Source organism: Phoca vitulina, unplaced genomic scaffold (genome assembly GCF_004348235.1).
Source record: "Phoca vitulina isolate PV1807 unplaced genomic scaffold, GSC_HSeal_1.0 scaffold6, whole genome shotgun sequence".
NCBI classification, from domain to species: domain Eukaryota; kingdom Metazoa; phylum Chordata; class Mammalia; order Carnivora; family Phocidae; genus Phoca; species Phoca vitulina.
In genome coordinates this window covers 67,624,833-67,648,245 of record NW_022589709.1, presented here as the reverse complement: position 1 = coordinate 67,648,245, position 23,413 = coordinate 67,624,833, and the positions used below count along the sequence as shown (strand labels likewise).

At 37.5% G+C, this 23,413-nt stretch overlaps 2 protein-coding genes across 2 annotated transcripts in view; one reads left to right on the top strand and one right to left on the bottom strand.

Moving 5' to 3' along the window:
• The window catches only part of MTREX (Mtr4 exosome RNA helicase), a 114,759-nt gene that overhangs the window by 59,664 nt on the left and 31,682 nt on the right, over window positions 1–23,413 (top strand). Inside the window, exon 19 of the mRNA XM_032404412.1 lies at window positions 8,810–8,938. Within this exon, the coding sequence (XP_032260303.1) occupies window positions 8,810–8,938 (129 nt within the window). The remainder of the gene's footprint in view (window positions 1–8,809; window positions 8,939–23,413) is intronic.
• Window positions 392–1,029, bottom strand: LOC116632431 (polyubiquitin-like). Its single transcript, XM_032404418.1, has one exon. It carries the CDS (start codon window positions 936–938, stop codon window positions 477–479), a length of 462 nt encoding a protein of 153 aa, XP_032260309.1. The 5' UTR covers window positions 939–1,029; the 3' UTR covers window positions 392–476.

Genomic DNA, 23,413 nt, shown 5'->3' with positions numbered 1-23,413 from the left:
TGTATATTCTTTGGAGAGGTGTTTTCAGCTCTTTTGCCCACCCACATTCAAATTGAGTTGTCATTTTATTACTAAGTTATATGAGTTCTTTATGATATTTGATTTCCAGATATTTATCTCCCATTTTGTGGATTTTTACTTTCTTAATAGTGTCCTTTGAAGCACAAGTTTTTAATTTTGATGTAATTCAAATTAAATCTTTTTTTTTCCTTGTTACTCATGGTTTTGATGTCATATATAAAAATTAACTGCCAACATCAAGGTCATGAAGATTTACCTCTGTGTTTTCTTCTAAGACTTTTTTTTTTTTTCATGCTACCATGCAATGAAACTTTCATTAACATTTTGAACAGCTATTGAGAAAACCAGTGATTCAGCTATTACTGAAACTGGTAATTTCTAAACTTAAATTGGGGCAAATGGCTATAGTGCAGAGCAATGCCATCATTGGGCACTATGAATTCAAGACTGAAGAATTAACAGCCACCCCTCAGATGGAGAACCAGGTGGAGAGTTGACTCTTTCTGGATATTGTAATCAGAAAGAGTGCGGCCATCTTCCATCTGCTTGCTGGCAAAGATAAGCCTCTGCTGGTCAGGGGGGATGCCCTCTTTATATTGGATATTCGCCTTCACATTTTCAATGGTGTCACTGGGCTCCACCTCCAGGGTGATGGTCTTGCCGGTTAGGGTCTTCACGAAGATCTGCATGCCACCCCTCAGGTGCAGAACCAGGTGCAGGGTCGACTCTTTCTGGATGTTATAATCAGAAAGAGTGCGGCCATCTTCCAGCTGCTTGCCTGCAAAAATGAGCCTCTGCTGGTCAGGGGGGATGCCCTCTTTATCTTGGATCTTGGCCTTCACATTTTCGATGGTGTCACTGGCCTCCACCTCCAGGGTGATGGTCTTGCCGGTTAGGGTCTTCACGAAGATCTGCATTTTGACCTGTTAGCGAATGCAAGGACACTGGATGCAATCACGTCGAGTCACCCAGATGCCAAGACACCGACACCCAACAATGCCAGCCGCTCTTCTAAGAGTTTTATAGTTTTACCTATTATATTTAGGTCCCTGATCCATTTTCAGTTAATTTTTGTATGTGGTATAAGGTAAGGGTCCAGCTTCATTCTTGTCCTAGCCCTGGTTACTGGAAAACTCTTTCCTCATTAAATGATCATGTCATCCTCGTCAAAACTCAGAAGATCGTAGACTTTATTCTAGACTTTCAGTTCCATTCCATTGACCTCTGTGTCCATCCCAGTGCCGGTACCATATGGTCTTCATTTACCATATCTTTGTAATTAAGTTTCAAAAAAAATAGATTTATGAGTTCTCCAACTTTGTTCTTCTTTTCAAGATTGTTTTGGCTATTCTGGGATCCTTACAGTTTCATATGAATTTGATTATCTGCTTGTCAGTTTTTACAAAGAAGTCAGCTGGAATTCTGAGAGGGCTTACACTGAATCTGTGTATCAGCTTGAAGAATATTGCTGTCTTAACATAATTGAGTCTTTCAGTCATGAACACAGCGTGTTTTCCCTCATATTTACAGACTTTTTTTTTTTTTTTAAAGATTTATTGAGAGAGAGCGCACGCAAGCTTGGGGTGGGAGGCAGAGCATACTCCCCGCTGAGTGAGGAGCTGGACATGGGGCTCCATTTCACAACCCTGAGATCATTCATGATCCTTGCTGAAATCAGGAGTCGGTTGCTTAACTGGCTGAGCCACCCAGGCGCCCCTTATTTAGATATTCTTATTTGGTAATTTATTGTTTTTCAAGTATAAATTTTATACTTTTTTTCTGTATACAAGACCATGTTGTATCTGCAAATAGAGATGGTTTTCTCCCTTTTCAATCTGGATGCATTTTAGTTCTTTTTTTGCCTACTTGTTATGGTTAAAACCTCAAGTACAATATTAATAGAGCTGATGAGAGCAGATATCCTAGTCTTTTTCCAAATTTAGGGGGGAAACATCCAGTGTTTATCCGTTATGAATGATGTTAGCTCTGGGTTTTTAAGTGTCCTTTACCAAGTTGAGGAAGTTTCTTTCTATTCATAATTTGTTGAGTATTTTTGTTATGAAAGATTGTTGTATTTTGTCAAATGCTTTTTATGTACCTATTCAGATAATCATGTGTTTGTTTTTAATTCCATCTGGCATTTATTCTGATGTGGTATATTAGGTTAATTGATTTTTAAATGTTAAATCAACTTTGGATTCCTGGATAAATCCCACTTGGTCATGCTGCATTATTCATTTTATTTGTTGCTGGATTCATTTTGCTAGTATATTGCAGAAGACTTTTGCATCTACATTCACAGGAGATACCAGTCTATAGTTTTCTTGGGATGTTTTTGTCTGGGTTTGGTTAACAGGTTAGTGCTGGCCTCATAATGAATTTGGAAGTGTTCCCCTTCTCTTCTGTTTTTTGACAAGTTTTTGAAGAAATGGTATTAATTTTTTTTTAATTGGAAGACTTTGGCAGTGAGAACACCTGGGCCTGGGCTTTTCTTTGAGTGTAGTTTATGATTATTAAGTCAGTTTTATAGGGTCTGTTCAGATTGTTTATTTCTTCTTGGGTCAATTTCAATGATTTGCTTTCTTAGAAATTAGTCCATTTCATCTAAGTTACCTAATTTACTTGTATATAATTGTTCATGATATTAATTTATAATCCTTTTTATTTCCAGAAGGTGGTTAGTAAATGTCTCCTCCTTCATTTCTCATTCTAATAATTTGAATCTTTCATCTAGCTAAATGTCAATTTTGTTGATCTCAAAGAACCAGCTTTTGGTTTCATTGATTTTTCTATTTTTCAATTTCATTAATTTCTGCTCCATTTTTGTTAATCCTTATATCTGCTAGCTTCAGTTTTAGTTTTCTGTTCTTTTTTTATTGTCTTAAGGTAAGAGGTCAGGTTATTAATTTGAAATCTTTCTTCCAGTTTAATACAGGCATTTATGCCTGTAAATTCCCCTCCAGGGTAATAGTTTATCTGCATCCCATAAGTTTTGGTATATTTTTCTTCATTTTCATTTACTTCCAAGTATTGTCTAATTTCTCTTTTGATTTCTTCTTTGACCCACTGGCTATTTAGGAGTGCGTTAATTTCCATATATTCATGAAATCCCCAAATTTCTGTTTTTGATTTCTAATGTCATTCCTTTCTTGTTTGAGAAATAATTGGCATTATTTCAGTCCTTTTGAATTTATTGAAATTTGTTTAATGGCCTGACATATGGTCTTTCCTGCAGAATGTTTATATGCAGTTGAGAAGAATGTATATTCTGTTTTGGGTGAGATATTCTATAGATGTCTGTTAGGTCTGGTTCGTTTATGGTGTTGTTCAAGTCTTCTGTTTCTTTTCTTGCAGATCTTTTGTCTATTCGTTCTATGCATTAAAGTAAGGTATTGAAGACTCAACTATTATTTTTGAATTTCTGTTTCTCCCTTCATTTCTGTCAATTAAAGTGTGTCTCCTATAGACCGCATAGTTGGATCTTTTTTAATTCAGTCTGAAAAATCTCTGCCTCTTTTTAGGGTTCCTTAATCAGTTGGTTAATCTATTCACATTTAGTGTTATTGATATCGTTGAATTTGTGGCTGTCATTGTGCTTTTTGTTTTCTATAGTTTCTTTTGTTTTTCTAGTCTTCCTTTACTGCTTTCTTTTGCATTGAGTGCTTATGTTCTAACATAACATTTCAGCTTTTTTTTTTTTTCAGTTTATTTTAATGATTTCTTTCTCTACTTTTTATATTTTTTTCTCTACATCTCTATTTTTTGTTATTTTCTTAGTGGTTGTTAGGGCCTTTCCAGTATTTCCATGTTAACTTAATAGAATAAGTTTCAGATTTATACTGAATTCCAATGAGATGTAGAGACATTATTCCCATATACATTTGTTCCATTTTCCCTCTTTTTGTCATATAATCTATGTTACAAACCCAACAATACATGCTATAATTACTACTTAATATGATTTTATGATTTATAAAGAAGCTTAGAGAAGAAAGAGCAAGTATTTATAGCTTTTGTGTATTAATCTCATTATCATTTCTGGTTTATTTTATTGGATCCTATGGATTCAAGTTACCATCTGGAGTTTTTGCCTTAGCTCAGTACAACTTTGCTCCTACCCACCTCCTTTGTGCCATTATTGGAAAATATACTACATTCCTATATGTTGCAGACTTAACAATTCAATATATATGTATTATTTCATTTTTAAATCATTTAGTAGAAAAAGAAATAATTTTTATACTGTCTTTTATAGTTACATAATTACCTTTACCAGTGCTCTGTTTATTCATGTAGATTCAGATTAATGTCTAGTATCACTTGCTTTCAGCCTCAAGAATTTCTCGTATTTTTTATAAAGTGGGTTCTGCTAGCAACAAATTCTGTTTTTATCTGGGAATATCTGTTTTTGAAAGATAACTTTGGTGGATTTATAGATTCTTGGTTAACAAGTGTTTTTCTGTGAATATGCCAATCCACTGCCTTCTGGTCTCCATTGTTTTTGCTGAGAAGTTTCTGCTGTTAATCTTATTGTGGTCCCCTGTAAGAGAGGAGTCTTTTTTTTTTTTTTTCCTCTTGCTGATTTCAAGATTCTCTCCTTTGTTTTGGCTTTCTGCATTTTTATTATGATGTGTCTCTGCTCATCTCTTTATATTTATTTTACTTGGAGTCCATTGAATTTCCCGAGTATGTAGATTAATATTTTTCAGTTAATTTGGGACATTTTCAGCCATTATTTCATCAGATATTTTTTCATCTCTTTCTGTCTTCTCCTGGTACTCACATTATGGGTATATTATTGTACTTACTGGTATGCTACATTTGTCTGAGGTTCTGTTCATTGTCTCCTTTTTTATTCCCCATTTTTTGGGTTATGTAATCTATCAGGCTATGTACAGATGTGCTGCTGCTTTCTTCTGCTACTTCAGATCTCTTGAGCCCCTCTAGTGATTTCTTTCATTTCAGGCATACTTGTACTTATGAATTCAAGAATTTCCTTTTTGGTGGTTTTTATCACATCTATCTCTTTATTGCTATTCTCTATTTGATATGACATTGTTATTTTACCTTCCTTCACTTCTTTAATTATGATTCCCTTAGTTGTTTGAAAATATTTATACTGGCTTCATTTAAGTCTTTGTTTAATCCAGTATCTGGTCACTCTCACAGGCATTTTTCTTCTGTTACCTGCTTTTTTCTGATACTTAGTTCTGGAATCATACTTTTCTGTTCATGTCCTACAATTTTTTCTTTGAAATTAGACATTTTAAATAATATATTGTAGTACTCTTGGAACTGGTCCCTCCTTCCCTCCCCTCACACAGGTACATTGTTATTTGCTTGTTTATTAGTTTAGTCATTAGCTCGATTGAGTGAAGTCTGTTCCACCCCCACTCATAACCTTCTTCCTTTTGAGTGACATTAGGACCTGTGGACTACATGAAGCATGGAGGCAGTATCCTCAAATCTTTTTTTTTTTTTTTTAAGATTTTATTTACTTAGCATGTATGGGGGGGGCTGAGAGAGGGAGACCAGCAGACCCCTGCTGAGTGGGGAGCGCCATGTAGGGCTTAATCCCAGGACCCTGAGATCATGACCTGAGCTGAAATCAAGAGTAGGATGCTTAACCAACTGAGAGACCCAGGTGCCCTAAGCATCAGGTCTTTATAGCTTGCCTCTCCCAGCATGACAGCAGTGCCTTAAAGGCAGGGTAAACAAGGGCAGTTGAGGCCCCAGTATTCTTAGCAGTACCACACCTAAGATAGAGTCTCTGGCCAACCATTGGTGGCTGGGCAGAAGAAGTGTCCCCACCACTCAGCCTCACTTGCCCAGAACTTTTGCTTATTAGCGGGTGGGAGCAGGATAAGAAATGCTGCCATCCTATGCCTTCTGGAAAGATTGCCCTCCAACTAAGAGCTGCAGGGAGAGGGAGCCCTTTTGCTTCACTAGTCTGCAGTTTTTGTCTTGCTGAGCTAGGAGAAATGAGGTGGGAGTGATCTTGGTTTAGATATCAGACTTATGTTTTCCTAATGAATTTTGTGGACTTTCTTGAATAGATGTTTCTTCACTTGCTATGTGCCCTTAGAACCATTTCCAGAGACTTTACATGGTTGGTTTTTTAGAACTTTCTCAAGTTTGCTAGGGAGCTGGGTGTGTGATGCGCTACTCATGCTGTCATGCTGGTAATTGATCTCAGGTTTTATATTTTTAAGGGAGAAAAATTATACCTAACATAATTATAATTACATTTGCACACACATACATAGTGAACAAGTTTTTAAGTGATTTACCTCTCTTGGTCCTTAATCCATGTATAAAAGTAGTGCCAGCTGATGAGAATTCTTTTAGGCAAATAATGAAATGGGGAATAGAGAAGAACACATTTCACTTTTTTTTTCTGCTTAAATTGGTGGTGAAACTGATTTCTCCACTGAGTTGCTTACATTTGTTCACTAAAAACATGAAATACTTTTTTTATTGATTTTGTAATCTAGGCCAGAATACTAATACAGAGATTTTTGTGGTTAATAGGGTTTGGTGTAGAGACAGGAAAAATACACACTAAGGAAGAAGATATTTGAAGCATTTTAAAGAGATCAAAATGTGATTGTCAGTATTTATTTTATATTGTTTCTTTACATTCTACAAACTTGAAATTTTCATCAAAATTATATTTTAATCTGGTAATTTCCACTTTAGTATGGAATTGGCCACATTTTAAAAGGAATGAAAAGTTAGGAAAAAGAAAGTTCAATTATATGTTTAGGAAGTTAAAAATAAGGACATAGGTGTAAAAATTAAAAGAATTTATACTAAGACAATCATTAAGCTAACTAGAATATTTAGTAACTATTTTCTTATGTGAAGGATGACATTGTGGATCCACCTTTACCACAGTGTAGAGCTTAGAAGTAGTTCAGTGAGAACGATTTTACAATCTTTTTTTTTTTTTTCTTTTTGATACAGAGAGAGAAAGCATGCAAGCAGGGGGAGGGACAAAGGGAGAGGGAGAGAGAGTCTTAAGCAGGCCTCACACTCAGCACAGAGCCCAACTCTGAAATCATGACTTGAGCCAAAATCAAGTCAGATGCTTAATCAACTGAGCCCTGTGGGCGCCCCGAATTATTTTATAATCTTTAAGAAATATTTTTAACAGCAAATTTCCACTTAATGCCTCAATACAGAGTCTTTGAAGTGTGCTCCCATAGTAACACTTAAGGATATCTCTGTAATGTGAGTGATTTTGGTAGCTTTACATAGGTATACTTGAGTTCCAATGGTCACTTCTTTGATTGTTTTCACTTACAGAGGAAGAATATTAAATTTAAAAATAAAATCTATAGAATTGGAACTAAACCCAACAAGACAGTTTTAGATTATCTAGATACATTACAGATTGTTCATAAATCGTAGATTAGTTTTGTTTAAATACTCGTCACCTAACACTTTGGAGTTAATTCATTCATCAAACTGGAATGTAACTTACACAGAGGCGTTTTTCCCCTCTGGAAGCAAAGATAACAGTCATTGATTCTCCTTACAGTCTTTTGTCTTCTGGAAGATTAACAGTTGGGTCATAACTTCTTAGCTCATTGTTTTATAAAATCATTTTATATTGACTAAGCTTTACATAAATACATAATCTTTGCAGCTACAGACTTAATTGAAAATACTATTCAGCTTTGGTTTGTGTCTATACCAAAATGAAGAATGTTTTGATGAAACTTATTTTAAAATAACCATATTTTGGGGAAAAAAAAGTATGTGGAGAAAAACACTGGGTTTTGAGGAATGGAGCGTATGTATTCAGAAATTTGAATTCAATAATTTAAGATAATTATGGTTGTATTTTTGGTTTGTATTTGGAAACGTATTTGTTAAGCGATTGGTAGTTTAGTGCAGAAATAGATCGTAGGTATGAGTTTGTCATTTCTCGAAAGTTTTTCAGTTTTGAACAGTAACTGTGCCTAGGGGATACCAAGCAGTTAAATCTTTGACGTGTTCGCTCCTCAATCAAAATAACTTTCCTTTTATCTATTTTATGCAAAAGGATCACTCAAATAATTGAATTAAAAAGACCAAAGAAAAATATCTTTTTGCTATTTGAAAGATACTGCTGTTAAGCAAATTATCATAAGTTACAGATGTAATTAATCCTTGGATCTTGAGAATCATATTTTTATTAGAGAATATAAAAGACAAAATAAAATTATATAAAACCACATTATAGAGGTGCCAGTGTACTAGGCAATAAAGTAATCTACGTTCAGTATAATTTTCATGTTGTTTAATTAGGATAATTTGAAGATACAGTTTTATTTTCTGAAACTGTTGATTTCTTATGGTTTCTTTTTCTAATTCTATTATAATATTAAAATTATAAACTAATCATTGGAAACTTAAAATGGCATTTTATGTCAATTAATGACTCATACTATTTTTTTTTAAGATTTATTTTAGAGAGAGTGTGAGCAGGGAAATGGGCAGAGGGAGGACAGCTCCTACTATTTAAATTCATAAGTATCAAGTCTCCAGCCATACCACCCTGAACACACACACACACAATCTCATCTGAATTCATAAGTATCAAGTAATTTCTATGTTTTCTCATCCAGTGGAGCATGTTGAAGGATGAAGGACAGCCTTCATTTCATGAAATAAACATTTACTGTGGAGTATGTGCCATTCATAATGCTAAATGCTGAGAACATAGTCCCTGTACCAATGGAACTTAAAATTTGTGGGCCAGTATTTAATAATGAGCTTCTTTTATCTTATTTTCTTCTAGCCTAATTCTGGTGAACTGGATCCTTTATATGTAGTTGAAGTACTCCTGCGCTGTAGCAAAGAAAGTCTGAAAAATTCAGCTACTGAGGCTGCAAAACCAGCTAAACCTGATGAGAAAGGAGAGATGCAGGTTTGCACTTTATTTTTCATCTTCAGATTTCAAATACTTTTTGAATTATTTATAATCACTAGATTTCCTGAGTATGATTATAATGAACATACTATCTTGATTTCTAAGTGGGAAGATTTCAAGGCTTTTAAAGGTATGTTAAAGCCATCTAAAATATCAGAAGGGTGATTAATGAGATTAAAGCTCTGTTTCTATTATCAGATTGTGGTCAGGTAAATAATGAAGTGAAAGATAAAGAGAATTTAATAATATAAATTTTCACATGAAGTTGAATTTTACTTGAACTATAATGATGTTTTATCATTTTTGTGATGAAATAACTTTGCAGTTTTACATCATCCATGCTGTTTATTACATTCCTATGAAATACTGAAGCAGTAATTTGATAATTAAAAACCCTGCATAAGTTTCCTAAGTTGCAACCATTTAATTTACATGTGCTTTTAACAGAATTTTAGTTGAAGCATAGTTGACATATAATATTATATTAATCTGAGGGGTGCAACACAGCGACCAACATTTATATATACTAGAAATGCTCAAAAAGGGGCACCTGGGTGGCTCAGTCGTTAAGCGTCTGCCTTTGCTCAGGTCATGATCGTAGGGTCCTGGGATTCAGCCCCGCATTGGGCTCCCAGCTCTGTGGGAAGCCTGCTTCTCCCTCTCCCACTCCCCCTGCTTGTGTTCCCTCTCTCGCTTTTAACATAATAACCATGTTGCATGCACATGACAAGATTTGCATCCATCCATATTGTTGCAATGACAAGATTTCATTCTTTTTTATGTCTGAGTAATATTACTGTGTGTGTGTGTAACACATATTCTATTCTTTATCCATTCATCTAGTAATGGACAGATTGCTTTTATATCTTGGCTGTTGTATATAATGCTGCGATAAACATAGGGTGCATATATCTTTTCAAATTAGTGTATTCATTTTTTTAGGGTTGATACCCAGAAGTGGAATTATTGGATCATATAATATTTCTATTGCTAATTTTTGAGGAGCTGCCACATTGTTTTCCACAGTGGCTGTACCCATTTACATTCTCAACAACAGCGCATGAGGGTTCCCTTTTCTCCACATCCTTAGCAACACTTACTTCTTATCTTTGTGATACTAGGCATTCTCAGAGGTGGGTAGTGATATTTCATTGTGGTTTTGATTTGCATTTTCCTGACGATCAGTGACACTGAGCATCTTTTTTTTTTTTTCAAATATGATTTTTTTTATTATGTTAATCACCATACATTACATCATTAGTTTTTGATGTAGTGTTCCATGATTCATTGTTTGTGTCTAACACCCAGTGCTCCATGCAGAACATGCCCTCTTTAATACCCGTCACCAGGCTAACCCATCCCCCCACCCCCCTCCCCTCTAGAACCCTCAGTTTGTTTCTCAGAGTCCATAGTCTCTCATGATTCGTCTCCCCCTCCGATTTCCCCACCTTCATTCTTCCCCTCCTGCTATCTTCTTCTTTTTTTTTTTAAAATATAATATTTGTTTCAGAGGTACAGGTCTATGATTCAACAGTCTTACACAATTCACAGCACTCACCACAGCATATACCCTCCCCAGTGTCTTATCACCCAGCCACCCCATGCCTCCCACCCCACCCCCCACTCCAGCAACCCTCAGTTTGTTTCCTGAGATTAAGAATTCCTCATATCAGTGAGGTCATATGATACATGTTTTCCTCTGATTGACTTATTTCACTCAGCATAATACCCTCCAGTTCCATCCACATCGTTGCAAATGGCAAGACTTCATTCCTTTTGATGGCTGCATAATATTCCATTGTATATATATACCACATCTTCTCTATCCATTCATCTGTCGATGGACATCTTGGCTCTTTCCACAGTTTGGCTATTGTGGACATTGCTGCTATAAACATCGGGGTGCACATACCCCTTTGGATCCCTACATTTGTATCCTTGGGGTTAAATACTCAATAGTGCAATTCCTGGATGGTATGGTAGCTCTGTTTTCAGCTTTTTGAGGAACCTCCGTATTGTTTTCCAGAGTGGCTGCACCAGCCAGCATTCCCACCAACAGTGTAGGCGGGTTCCCCTTTCTCTGCATCCCCGCCAACATCTGTCATTTCCTGACTTGTTAATTTTAGCCATTCTGACTGGTGTGAGGTGATATCTCATTGAGGTTTTGATTTGGATTTCCCTGATGCTGAGCGATGTTGAGCACTTTTTCATGTGTCTGTTGGCCATTTGGGTGTCTTCTTTGGAAAAATGTCTGTTCATGTCTTCTGCCCATTTCTTGATTGGATCATTTGTTCTTTGGGTGTTGAGTTTCATAAGTTCTTTATAGATTTTGGATACTAGCCCTTTATCTGATATGTCATTTGCAAATATCTTCTCCCATTCTGTCGGTTGTCTTCCGGTTTTTTTGACTGTTTCTTTAGCTGTGCAAAAGCTTTTTATCTTGATGAAGTCCCAATAGTTCATTTTTGCTCTTGCTCTTGCTTCCCTTGCCTTTGGCAATGTTTCTAGGAAGAAGTTACTGCGGCTGAGGTCGAAGAGGTTGCTGCCTGTGTTCTCCTTTAGGATTTTGATGGACTCCTGTCTCACATTGAGGTCTTTCAACCATTTTGAGTCTATTTTTGTGTTTGGTGTAAGGAAATGGTCCGGTTTCATTCTTCTGCATGTGGCTGTCCAATTTTCCCAATACCATGTGTTGAAGAGACTGTCTTTTTTCCATTGGACATTGTTTCCTGCTTTGTCGAAGATTAGTTGACCATAGAGTTGAGGGTCCATTTCTGGGCTCTGTTCTGTTCCATTGATCTATGTGTCTATTTTTGTGCCAGTACCATACTGTCTTGATGATTACAGCTTTATACTAGAGCTTGAAGTCCGGAATTGTGATGCCGCCAGCTTTGCTTTTCTTTTTCAACATTCCTCTGGCTATTCGGGGTCTTTTCTGGTTCCATATAAATTTTAGGATTATTTGTTCCATTTCTTTGAAAAAAGTGGATGGTATTTTGATGGGGATTGCATTAAATGTGTAGATTATTCTAGGTAGCATTGACATCTTCACAATATTTGCTCTTCCAATCCATGAGCATGGAACGTTTTTCCATTTCTTTGTGCCTTCCTCAATTTCTTTCATGAGTATTCTATAGTTTTCTGAGTACCAATCCTTTGCCTCTTTGGTTAGATTTATTCCTAGGTATCTTATGGTTTTGGGTGCAATTGTAAATGGGATCGACTCCTTAATTTCTCTTTCTTCTGTCTTGTTGGTGAATAGGAATGCCACTGAATTCTATGCATTGATTTTATATCCTGCCACTTTACTGAATTCCTGTATGAGTTCTAGCAGTTTTGGGGTGGAGTCTTTTGGGTTTTCCACATAAAGTATCATATCATCTGCAAAGAGTGAGAGTTTGACTTCTTCTTTGCCTATTTGGATGCCTTTTATTTCTTTTTGCTGTCTGATTGCTGTGGCTAGGACTTCTAATACTATGTTGAATAGCAGTGGTGATAGTGGACATCCCTGCCGTGTTCCTGACCTTAGTGGGAAAGCTCTCAGTTTTTCCCCATTGACAATGATATTCGCTGTGGGTTTTTCATAGATGGCTTTTATGATATTGAGGTATGTACCCTCAATCCCTATACTCTGAAGAGTTTTGCTCAAGAAAGGATGCTGTACTTTGTCAAATGCTTTTTCTGCATCTATTGAGAGGATCATATGGTTCTTGTTCTTTCTTTTATTAATGTATTGTATCACATTGATTGATTTGCGGATGTTGAACCAACCTTGCAGCCCAGGGATAAATCCTACTTGGTCGTGGTGAATAATCCTTTTAATGTACAGTTGGATCCTATTGGCTAGTATTTTGGTGAGAATTTTTGCATCCGTGTTCATCAAGGATATTGGTCTGTAATTCTCCTTTTTGATGGGGTCTTTGTCTGGTTTGGGGATCAAGGTAATGGTGGCCTCATAAAACGAGTTTGGAAGTTTTCCTTCCATTTCAATTTTTTGGAACAGTTTCAGAAGAATAGGTATTAATTCTTCTTTAAATGTTTGGTAGAATTCCCCTGGGAAGCCATCTGGCCCTGGGCTTTTGTTTGTTGGGAGATTTTTGATTGCTGCTTCAGTTTCCTTAGTGGTTATAGGTCTGTTCAGGTTTTCTGTTTCTTCCTGGTTCAGTTTTGGTAGTTGATATATCTCTAGGAATGCATCCATTTCTTCCAGATTATCGAATTTGCTGGCATATAGTTGCTCATAATATGTTCTTATAATTGTTTGTATTTCTTTGGTGTTGGTTGTGATCTCTCCTCTTTCATTCATGATTTTGTTTATTTGGGTCCTTTCTCTTTTCTTTTTGGTAAGTCTGGCCAGGGGTTTATCAATCTTGTTAATTCTTTCAAAGAACCAGCTCCTAGTTTCGTTGATCTGTTCTACTGTTCTTTTGGTTTCTATTTCATTGATTTCTTCTCTGATCTTTATTATTTCTCTTCTCCTGCTGGGTTTAGGCTTTATTTGCTGTTCTTTCTCCAGCTCCTTTAGGTGTACGGTTAAGTTGTGTATTTGAGACCTTTCTAGTTTCTTGAGAAAGGCTTGTATTGCTGTATACTTTCCTCTTAGGACTGCCTTTGCTGCATCCCAAAGATTTTGAACAGTTGTGTTTTCATTTTCATTTCCATGAATTTCATTTCCATTCATTTCCATGAATTTTTTAAATTCTTCTTTAATTTCCTGGTTGACCCATTCATTCTTTAGTAGGATGCTCTTTAGCCTCCATGTATTTGAGATCTTTCCGACTTTCCTCTTGTGATTGAGTTCTAGTTTCAAAGCATTGTGGTCTGAAAATATGCAGGGAATGATCCCAGTCTTTTGGTACCGGTTGAGACCTGATTTGTGACCTAGGATGTGATCTATTCTGGAGAATGTTCCATGGGCACTAGAGAAGAATGTGTATTCCATTGCTTTGGGATGGAATGTTCTGAATACATCTGTGAAGTCCGTTTGGTCCAATGTGTCATTTAGTCTTTATTTCCTTGTTGATCTTTTGCTTAGATGATCTGTCCATTTCAGTGAGGGGTGTTAAAGTCCCCCACTATTATTGTATTGTTGTCAATGTGTTTCTTTTATTTGTTTTTAAGTGCCTTATATAATTGGCTGCTTCCATGTTAGGGGCATAGATACTTACAATTGTTAGATCTTCTTGTTGGATAGACCCTTTAAGTAGGATATAGTGTCCTTCCTCATCTCTTATTACAGTCTTTGGTTTAAAATCTAATTTGTCTGATATAAGGATTGCCACCCCAGCTTTCTTTTGGTGTCCATTAGCATGGTAAATGGTTTTTCACCCCCCTGACTTTCAGTCTGGGGGTGTCTTTGGTTCTAAAATGAGTCTCTTGCAGACAGCAAATCGATGGGTCTTGTTTTTTAATCCAATCTGATAGCCTGTGTCTTTTGATTGGGGCATTTAGCCCATTTACATTCAGGGTAACTATTGAAAGATATGAATTTAGTGCCATTGTATTGCCTGTAAGGTGACTGTTACTGTATATTGTCTGTGTTCCTTTCTGGTCTATGTTGTTTTTAGGCTCTCTCTTTGCTTAGAGGACCCCTTTCAATATTTGTTGTAGGGCTGGTTTCGTGTTTGCAAATTCCTTTAGTTTTTGTTTGTCCTGGAAGCTTTTTATCTCTCCTTCAATTTTCAATGACAGCCTAGCTGGATATAGGATTCTTGGCTGCATATTTTTCTCATTTAGTGCTCTGAATATATCCTGCCAGTCCTTTCTGGCCTGCCAGGTCTCTGTGGATAGGTCTGTTGCCAATCTAATGTTTCTACCATTGTAGGTTACAGATCTCTTCTCCCAAGCTGCTTTCAGGATTTTTCTTTGTCTCTGAGACTCCTAAGTTTTAATGTTAGATGTTGGGGTGTTGATGTATTTTTATTGATTTTGAGAGGGGTTCTCTGTGCCTCCTGGATTTTGATGCCTGTTTCCTTCCCCAAATTAGGGAAGTTCTCTGCTATAATTTGTTCCAATATACATTCTGCCCCTCTCTCTCTTTCTTCTTCTTCTGGGATCCCAGTTATTCTAATGTTGTTTCGTCTTGTGGTATCACTTATCTCTCGAATTCTGCCCTCGTGATCCAGTAGTTGTTTATCTCTCTTTTTCTCAGCTTCTTTATTTTCCATCATTTGGTCTTCTATATCACTGATTCTCTCTTCTGCCTCATTTATCCTAGCAGTTAGAGCCTCCATTTTTTATTGCACCTCATTAATAGCCTTTTTGATTTCGACTTGGTTAGATTTTAGTTCTTTTATTTCTCCAGAAATGGTTTCTCTAATAACTTCCATGCTTTTTTCAAGCCCAGGTAGTATCTTTAAAATCATGATTCTGAACTCTAGTTCTGACATCTTACCAATGTCCATATTGATTAGGTCCCTCACAGTCGGTACTGCCTCTTGTTCTTTTTGTTGAGGTGATTTTTTCCATCTTGTCATTTTGTCCAGAGGAGAACAGATGAATGAGAGAACAAAATGCTAACAGGGTAACAACGTCTCTAGAAAATATACAGTAAACAAATCCGAAAAGACCTGAAACCGGGGAAAAGAAAGGGAAAGAAAGAAAAAAGAAAAAAAAAAGAAAAAGATAAAGAGAAACAAACCAAAACAAAACAAAGAAAACAGAATATGATCAAATATGATCAGGCTGGTGCATAGATCAGTGCCACACTAGATTTTGCTTGTATTTTGGTCTGGTAGAAGAAAGTGCCTCCCAAAATTTTAAAGAAAGAAAAACTTATATATGTACAAAAATAAGGGTTAATACGATGAAGGGATGGAATATGACTGTAAAGATGAAAATTATAAATGATTTTATAAAAGGAATTGATAAGAAGTTGGTTGAAATAAGAAAAAAAGAGGATTTAAAAAAAAAAAAGAGAAAAGGGAGAGAATGTGATCAGGCAGGAGACTGGAACAAAGCCATACACTAGAGATTTAGGGTATATTTTGATCTGTTAGAAGAAACTGTATCCCAAAATTTTAAAGAGAGAACAACTTATATATATATATACACATATATATATACACCAAAAATAAGGGTAACTACTATGAAGGGATAGAATATGACTCTAAAAATGAAAAATAAAAATGTTTTTTAAAAAAGGGATTGATAGGGGCGCCTGGGTGGCTCAGTCGTTAAGCGTCTGCCTTCGGCTCTGGTCATGGTCCCAGGGTCCTGGGATCGAGCCCCACATCGGGCTCCCTGCTCAGCGGGAAGCCTGCTTCTCCCTCTCCCACTCCCCCTGCTTGTGTTCCCTCTCTCGCTGTGTCTCTGTCAAATAAATAAATAAAATCTTTAAAAAAAAAAAAAAGGGGATTGATAAGATGTAGGCTAAAAAAGGGAAAAAGAAAAATTAAAAAAAAAAGACATTTAAAAAAAATTAACTTTTAAAGACTAAGGAATCATGGGAAAAAAGCCATGAATTCTATGTTTAGTATTCCACTAGCACTGGAGTTCTGCCGTTCACATTGATCGGTAAACTTGGTCTTGGCTGGCTGTTCTTGTTGATCTTCTGGGGGAGGGGCCTGTTGCCATGGTTCCCAAATGTCTTTGCCAGAGGCGGAATTGCCCCACCCTTGCCGGTCCGGGCTAAGTCATCTGCTTGTGTTTGTTCTCGGGAGCTTTTGTTCCCTGCAAGCTTTCCGTACAGCTTTAGAGGATGAGAGTGAAAATGGCGGCCCCCCAAACTCCGCCCCTGAGGAGCTGAGAACTTGGGGCCCCGCTCCTCAGTGAGCCCCCAGAGAAAAGCAGTCAGTCGCTCCCGTCTCACCGGTCTCTGGCCGCACTCTGTGCTCACCCGGCCTGTGACTGAGCGTTTCTGTCTCTGGCACCCAACCCCGTATGGAGTCTCCAAACCCAGCAGATCCCTGTGGTGCGCTCCCATCCGCTCCTCCCAGGGGAGGAAGGGGAGTCTCCCCTGATCTGCCGCTTGTTGGGTCCCTGCTGGAAGAGCAATGGCCCGACTGTGCCGCGGATCACAGTTTATGGCAACCCCGAGCTGAGAGCCCGCTCCTTGGCTCCACCTCTAGCCGGCTTCCCTGCTCCGATACCTGGGAGCTCTGCCCCACTCAGGCACCCCTGGTCTTCCTGTGACCCCGAGGGTCCTGAGAACAGAGTGTCCCAGAGAGGGTTCCACCCCTGGTTAGCCACTGGAGCGACGTCCCTCAGCGGAGCAGACTTCTAAAAGTCGCGATTTTTTGCTTTGCAGCTCTTTCACTTGCCAGAAGTGGCCGACGGAGGCCCCCTCCCCCGCCGTCTGTCTTCCCAAATATTGCCTCGGATTCACTTCTCCGCATGTCCTACCTTCCAGAAAGTGGTCGCTTTTCTGTTCAGAGAGTTGTTGCTATTCTTTTCTTCGATCTCCTGTTGAGTTCATAGATGTTCAGAATGGTTTGATCCCTATCCAGCTGAATTCCCAGGACCAGATGAAATCCAGGTCTCCTACTCCTCTGCCATCTTGCTCCTTCCCCGATACTGAGCATCTTTTCATGTGTGTGTCAGCTATTTGAATACCTTCTTTGGAAGCCTGTCTGTTCAGGTTCTCTGCCTATTTTTTAGTCATATTTTGTGTGTGTGTTTAGTTTTACGAGTTTTTTTTTTTTTTTTTTTAGCCTTTTACTAGATATATCATTTGTAGATATCTTCTCCCATCAAGTAGGTTGCCTTTTCATTTTGTGGATGGTTTCCTTTGCTGTGCAAAAGTTTTATAGTTTGATGTAGACCCTTTTGTTTATTTTTGGTTTTGTTGCCTTTGCCTGAGGAGCCTGATCCAAAAAAAATATTGCTAATGCAACACTACCTATTTTCTTTTTAGGAGGTTTTTTTTAAATTGTTTTTGTTTTTATTTTTAATAGAATGTGAGTGGGGGTGGGGGAGGGACAGAAAGGGAGAGAGAATCTTAATCAGGCTCTGTGCCCAGCAGGGAGCCGGACATGGGGCTCCATCTCATGAACTGAGCTGAAACCAGGAGTCAGACGCTTAACCAACTGAGCCACCCAACTGCTCCTTCTTTTAGGAGTTTCAGGTCTTACATTTAGGTCTTTAATCCATTTTGAGGTGTTTTTTTTTTTTTATATGGTTTAGGAAAGTAGTCCAGTTTAATTCTTTTGCATGTGACTGTCCAGTTTTCTCAGCACCATTTGTCGCTCAGACTCTCTTTTCCACATTGTACATTCTTATTACCTGATTTTTCTTAGGTTAATTGACCATATAATGGTGGGTTTATTTCTGGACTCTCTGTTCTGTTCCATTGATCTGCTTTTGTGCCAGTACCATAACTGTTTTGATTATTATTACTTTGTAGTATAGTTTGAAATCTGCAATTGTGTTGAGCTCCAGCTTTTTTCTTCTTTCTGAAGATTGCTTTGGCTATTTGGCTTGATGATTCTGCATCAAGATCTTTGTGATTCTACATAAATTTTAGGATTATGTATTTTAGTTCTTTGAAAAATACTGTTTGTATTTTGATAAGGATTGCATTGAATCTGTAGATTGTTTTGAGTGGTATAGACTTTTTTTTTTGAGATATTATTTATTTATTAGAGAGAGCATGAGCAGGGGGAGGGGCAGAGGGAGAGGGAGCAGCAGAGCCCACACGGGGCTCCATCCCAGGACCCCAGGATCATGACCTGAGCCGAAGGCAGACATTTAACCAACTGAGCCACCCAGACGCCCCGAGTGGTATAGACATTTGAACAGTATTCTTTTAGTCCTTGAGTTATAGTATATCTATCCTTTCTTTGTGTCATCTTCAGTTTCTTTCATCATTGTATTACAGTCTTCAGAGTACAGGACTTTTCGCCTTTTTGGTTAACTTTATTCCTAGATGTTTTATTCTTTTTGATGCAATTGTAAATGGGATTGTTTTCTTAATGTCTCTTTTTTATAGTTATCAATGTAGAGAAGTGTAACAGATACTACTGATCCTGCTGCAACTTCAGTAAATTTATTCTAACAATTTTTGGTAGAGTCTTATGGCTTTCTATATATAATACTGTGTCATTTGCAAATGGTGACAGTTTTACTTCTTACCAATTTGGATGCCTTTTATTTCTTTTTTATGTCTGATTGCTGTGGCTAGGATTTCCAATACTATGTTGAATAAAAATGGCGAGAATAGTCATGTTTGCCTTCTTCCTCATCTTGGAAAACTTTTCAGCTTTTTACTATTGAGAATGGTATTAGCTTGGGTTTGTTATGTGTATTATGTTGAAGTATGTTCCCTCTATCCTGTTTTGTTGAGCATTATCATCATGAACAGATTCTGTTGTATTTTGTTATGTGCTTTTTTTCATCTGTGGAAATGATACGATTTTTATCCTTCCTTTTGTAAATGTAGTGTATCATGTTGATTGATTTATGGATATTGAACCATCCTTACATCCCTGGAACAAATCTCACTTGATATGGTGAATGCTACTTTCAATGTATTGTTGAAGTCAGTTGCTAATACTTTGTTGTGGATTTCTACATCAGTGTTCATCACAGACACAGGCTTGTAATTTTCTTTTTTAGTAGTGTCTCCGTGTGTTTTAAGAATTTTGATTATGCTGGCCTCATAGAATGAATTTGGAAGCATTCCTTCCTCTTCAATTTTTTTTAAATAATTTGACAAAGAATAGATATTAACTCTCTTTTAAATGTTTGGTATAATGTACCTGTGAAGCCATTTAGTCTTAGACTTTCATTTGTTTGGAGTTTTTTGATTATCAGTTCAATTTCAGTACTAGTAATTGGTCTGTTCACATTTTCTATTTCTTCTTGATTCACTCTTGGAAGATTGTATGTTTCTAGTTTATCTGTTTCTTATATATTGTCCAATTGTTGGCATATAATTTTTTTGACTACTCTATTACTGTTATTTTTTGGTGTTGGTTGTAACTTCTGTCTTATTTCTGACTTCATTTATTTGAGTCATCTCTCTCTGTTCTTGATGAGTCTGGCTAAAAGTTTATCGATTTTGTTTATCTTTTGAAAGAACCAGCTCTTAGTTTTATTGCTCCTCTCTGTTGTTTTTTAAAGACTCTATTTCACTTATTTCCACTCTGACCTTTATTTTTTTCCTACTAACTTTGGGTTTTGTTCTTTTTTTTTTTTTTTTTTAAGATTTTAATTTATTTGACAGAGAGCGAGCACAAGTAGGCACAGTGGCAGGCAGAGGGAGAGGGAGAAGCAGGCTCTTGCTGAGCAGGGAGCCCAATGCGGGGCTCGATCCCAGGACCCTTGGATCATGACCCAAGCCAAAGGCAGCCGCTCAACTGACTAAACCACCCAGGCGTCCCTGTTATTTTTCTAGTTCCTTTAGGTGTAAGGTTAGATTGTTTGATATTTTTCTTGTTTCTCGAGATAGGCCTGTATCCCACTATAAACTTACCTCTAAGTACTGCTTTAGCTGCATCCCAAAGATTTTGAATTGTTGTGTTTCCATATTGATTTGTCTCAAGGTATTTTTTTTTCTCTTTGATTTCTTTGTTGACTCAGTTGTTTTGTAACATGTTGTTTGGTCTCCTTGTATTTATGTTTTTTCTTTGTAATTTTAGTTTAATACCACTGTGGTTGGAAAAGATGCTTGCTATGATTTCTGCCTTTTTAAATTTATTGAGACTTGTTTTGTGGCCTAATATGATCTGTCCTGGAAAATATCCCATGTGCACTTGAAAATTATGTGTTATTCTGCTATTTTTGAATGGAACATTTTGTATATATCTGTTTAGTCTATCTCGTCTAATGTGTTTTTCAAAGCAACTGTTTCCTGATTGGTTTTCTCTCTAGATGATCTATCTATTGATGTAAATGTTAAAATTTCCTACTATTATTGTATTACTGTCACTTTCTCCCGTTGTGTCTCTTAATACTTGTTTTATATATGTAAGTGCCCCTGTGTTGGATGCATATAAATTTACAATTATTGGGACGACTGGTTGGCTCAAGTTGGTTAAGTGTTTGACTCTTGGTCTCAGCTTAGGTCTTGAACTCAGGGTTGTGAGGGGTTATTTGTTTGGGAAACTCTTTATCTCTCCTTCAGTTCTGAATCATGGTCTTCCTGGAAATAGTATTCTTGGTTGTTGTTTTTTTTCCTTTCATGCCACTTTCTTCTAGCCTACAAAGTTTCTGCTGAAAAATAATCTGATAGCCTTATGGGGTTTCTCTTGTATGTTGCTAGTTGCTTTTGTCTTCTATACAAGGCCACTTTTAAAATTCTCTTTTTTATCCTTAATTATTTTGATATTTTAGTTTTTGTCTGTCTTAGCGTGGACCTCCTTGAGGTCATCTTGTTTGTGGCTTTCTGTGGTTCCTAAACCCTGATGTCTGTTTCCTCTCCCAGGTTAGGGACGTTTTCAGCTATTATTTCTTCAAATAAGTTTTCTGCTGCTTCCTCTCTCTCGTCTCCTCTGGGAACAGTATAATGTGAATGTTAGTACACTTAATCTTGTCCCAGAAGTCCCATAACTTACTGTCATTTTTCAAGGTTTTTTTTCTCCCCCCTCTTCATCTTGGGTGTTTCCACTACCCTGTCTGCCAGCTCACTGATCCATTCTTCTGCATTCTCTAACCTGATGTTGTGTATTTTTCATTTCAGTTATTGTATTCTTCAGCTCTGATTGGTTCATTTTATATTTTCTGTCTCTTTGTTGAAATTCTCAGAGTTTGTCACTGTACTTTTTTTCTTTTTTAATACTTCTGTTTTTAAGTAATCTCTACATCCAAAGTGGGGCTTGAACCTACAACCCCAAGATCAAGAGTCACACACTCTAACTGCTAAGCCAGCCAGGCGCCCCTTAGTTTATCCATTCTACACTTAAGTCCAGTGAACATCTTTATGACCATTACTTTAGATAATTCTTTATCAAGTAGATTGCTTATCTCCATTTTGTTTGGTTCTTTTCCTTATGTTTTGTCTTGTTCTTTCGTTTGGAGCATACTTCTCTGTCTCTCATTTTGTTTGACTCTATTCCTGTTTATTAGGTAGGTCAGCTGTGTCTCCTGATGTTAAATGTAGTGGCCTTGTATAGAAGACATTTTGTGGTGCCCTATAGCACAGTACTCCCGGTCACCAGAATCAGGTGTCCATGGGTGTCCCCTAGGTGGCCTGTTTACCCTTCTGTTGTAGCTAAGCCCTGACTGCTGCAGGAGAGCTGGTGGTCAGGACCGGGCCCCAGACCAGCTTGCTCAGAGGCCCAGTTGTCATACTGGTGGGCGGGGTGCCAGTTCAGCCACTGCTGCTGAGTAGTTGTGTTGGCAGGTCATAACTGAGGCTGCCTGGTGGAATGGTGTGGCATGAAGCCACTTTGGAGGGGCTTCTGCCAGGGCAAGTGGGTTGGATGGGGCACATCCACAGGGTCATCTTGTTTGTGGCAACACCAGAGCAGGTTGAGCAGTGCTAGCCAGGTAAGTGGAGAGTGTCAGAACTGGCTTCCATAAGCATCAGGTCAGGTAGGCTACAGGAGGGAAAGAAAAATGGCACTTTGTACCTGGAGAAGGTTCTTGCACTTCCAGCCCTTCTGGCACATACCCTAAAATTAGTCAGTAAATCTCCTTCACTTATAACTCATACACTTTTCAAACTGCTGCCTCTCTTCTGGGTTCCAGCCTGAATGATATAGTACACTGGCACTTTAGGAGTGAACTCTAAGGTTCCTGTAGCCCTCCAATTCTCCTGGAGTTAAGTTTCCCTGATTTTCAAAGCCAGACAGTATAAGGGGGCTTGTCTTCCTGATGCACGCCCCCAGGGCGGGGGTGCCTGATGTGGGATTTGATCCTTTGACTCCTCACAGTGGAACTCTGCCTGAGATAACACTCCTGTTTGGGGGTCACCCTGCTGAGGGGTTCGGTTCCCAATCATGTTTCTCAATGCCCTTCTACCCTTTTCAGTTGGCCTTTTCTCTATATCTTTATTGTGGAAAAGCTTTTATGCTGGTCTTCGGGCCCTTTTCAGAGTGAATTGCTCTGTATGTAGTTATAGTCCTGATGTGTCCATGGGAGGAGATGAGCTCAGGATCCTCTCACTCTGCCATCTTCCCAAGCTCCTCAATTTACCTGTGCTTTCAATTAAATGCAAAACATTCAGTTTGCTACATGAGACACCTGTATTCTTGAACACACACCCCCCCGTTTTTTTAAATAATTAAGACAAAATAATTATAGGTAAAAATCTCACTATTGAGATGCCACATAAGTATTTGAAAGCTGATATACTGGAATTTTGTTATTTTAAAACATTGTTTTAAGTATGTGGTATATTCCTAGATTTTTTAGGAAACGTCATTGTGATGCAGTATGTCATAATAACTGATTTATCGAAATTAAAATCTGCCACTGCAGAATCAGAGGCTGCTGCTTTGGATTAGTTCAGATGACAGTGAAATTCAGAATTAGCAGTATTTAAGGAGACTGTTCATTATTAGATGTTTTAAAATAATAATTAAAAGTATA

Bases quoted from the DNA above. Each gene is read 5' to 3' on its own strand.
- LOC116632431 (XM_032404418.1), bottom strand. From the start codon at position 938: ATGCAGATCTTCGTGAAGACCCTAACCGGCAAGACCATCACCCTGGAG.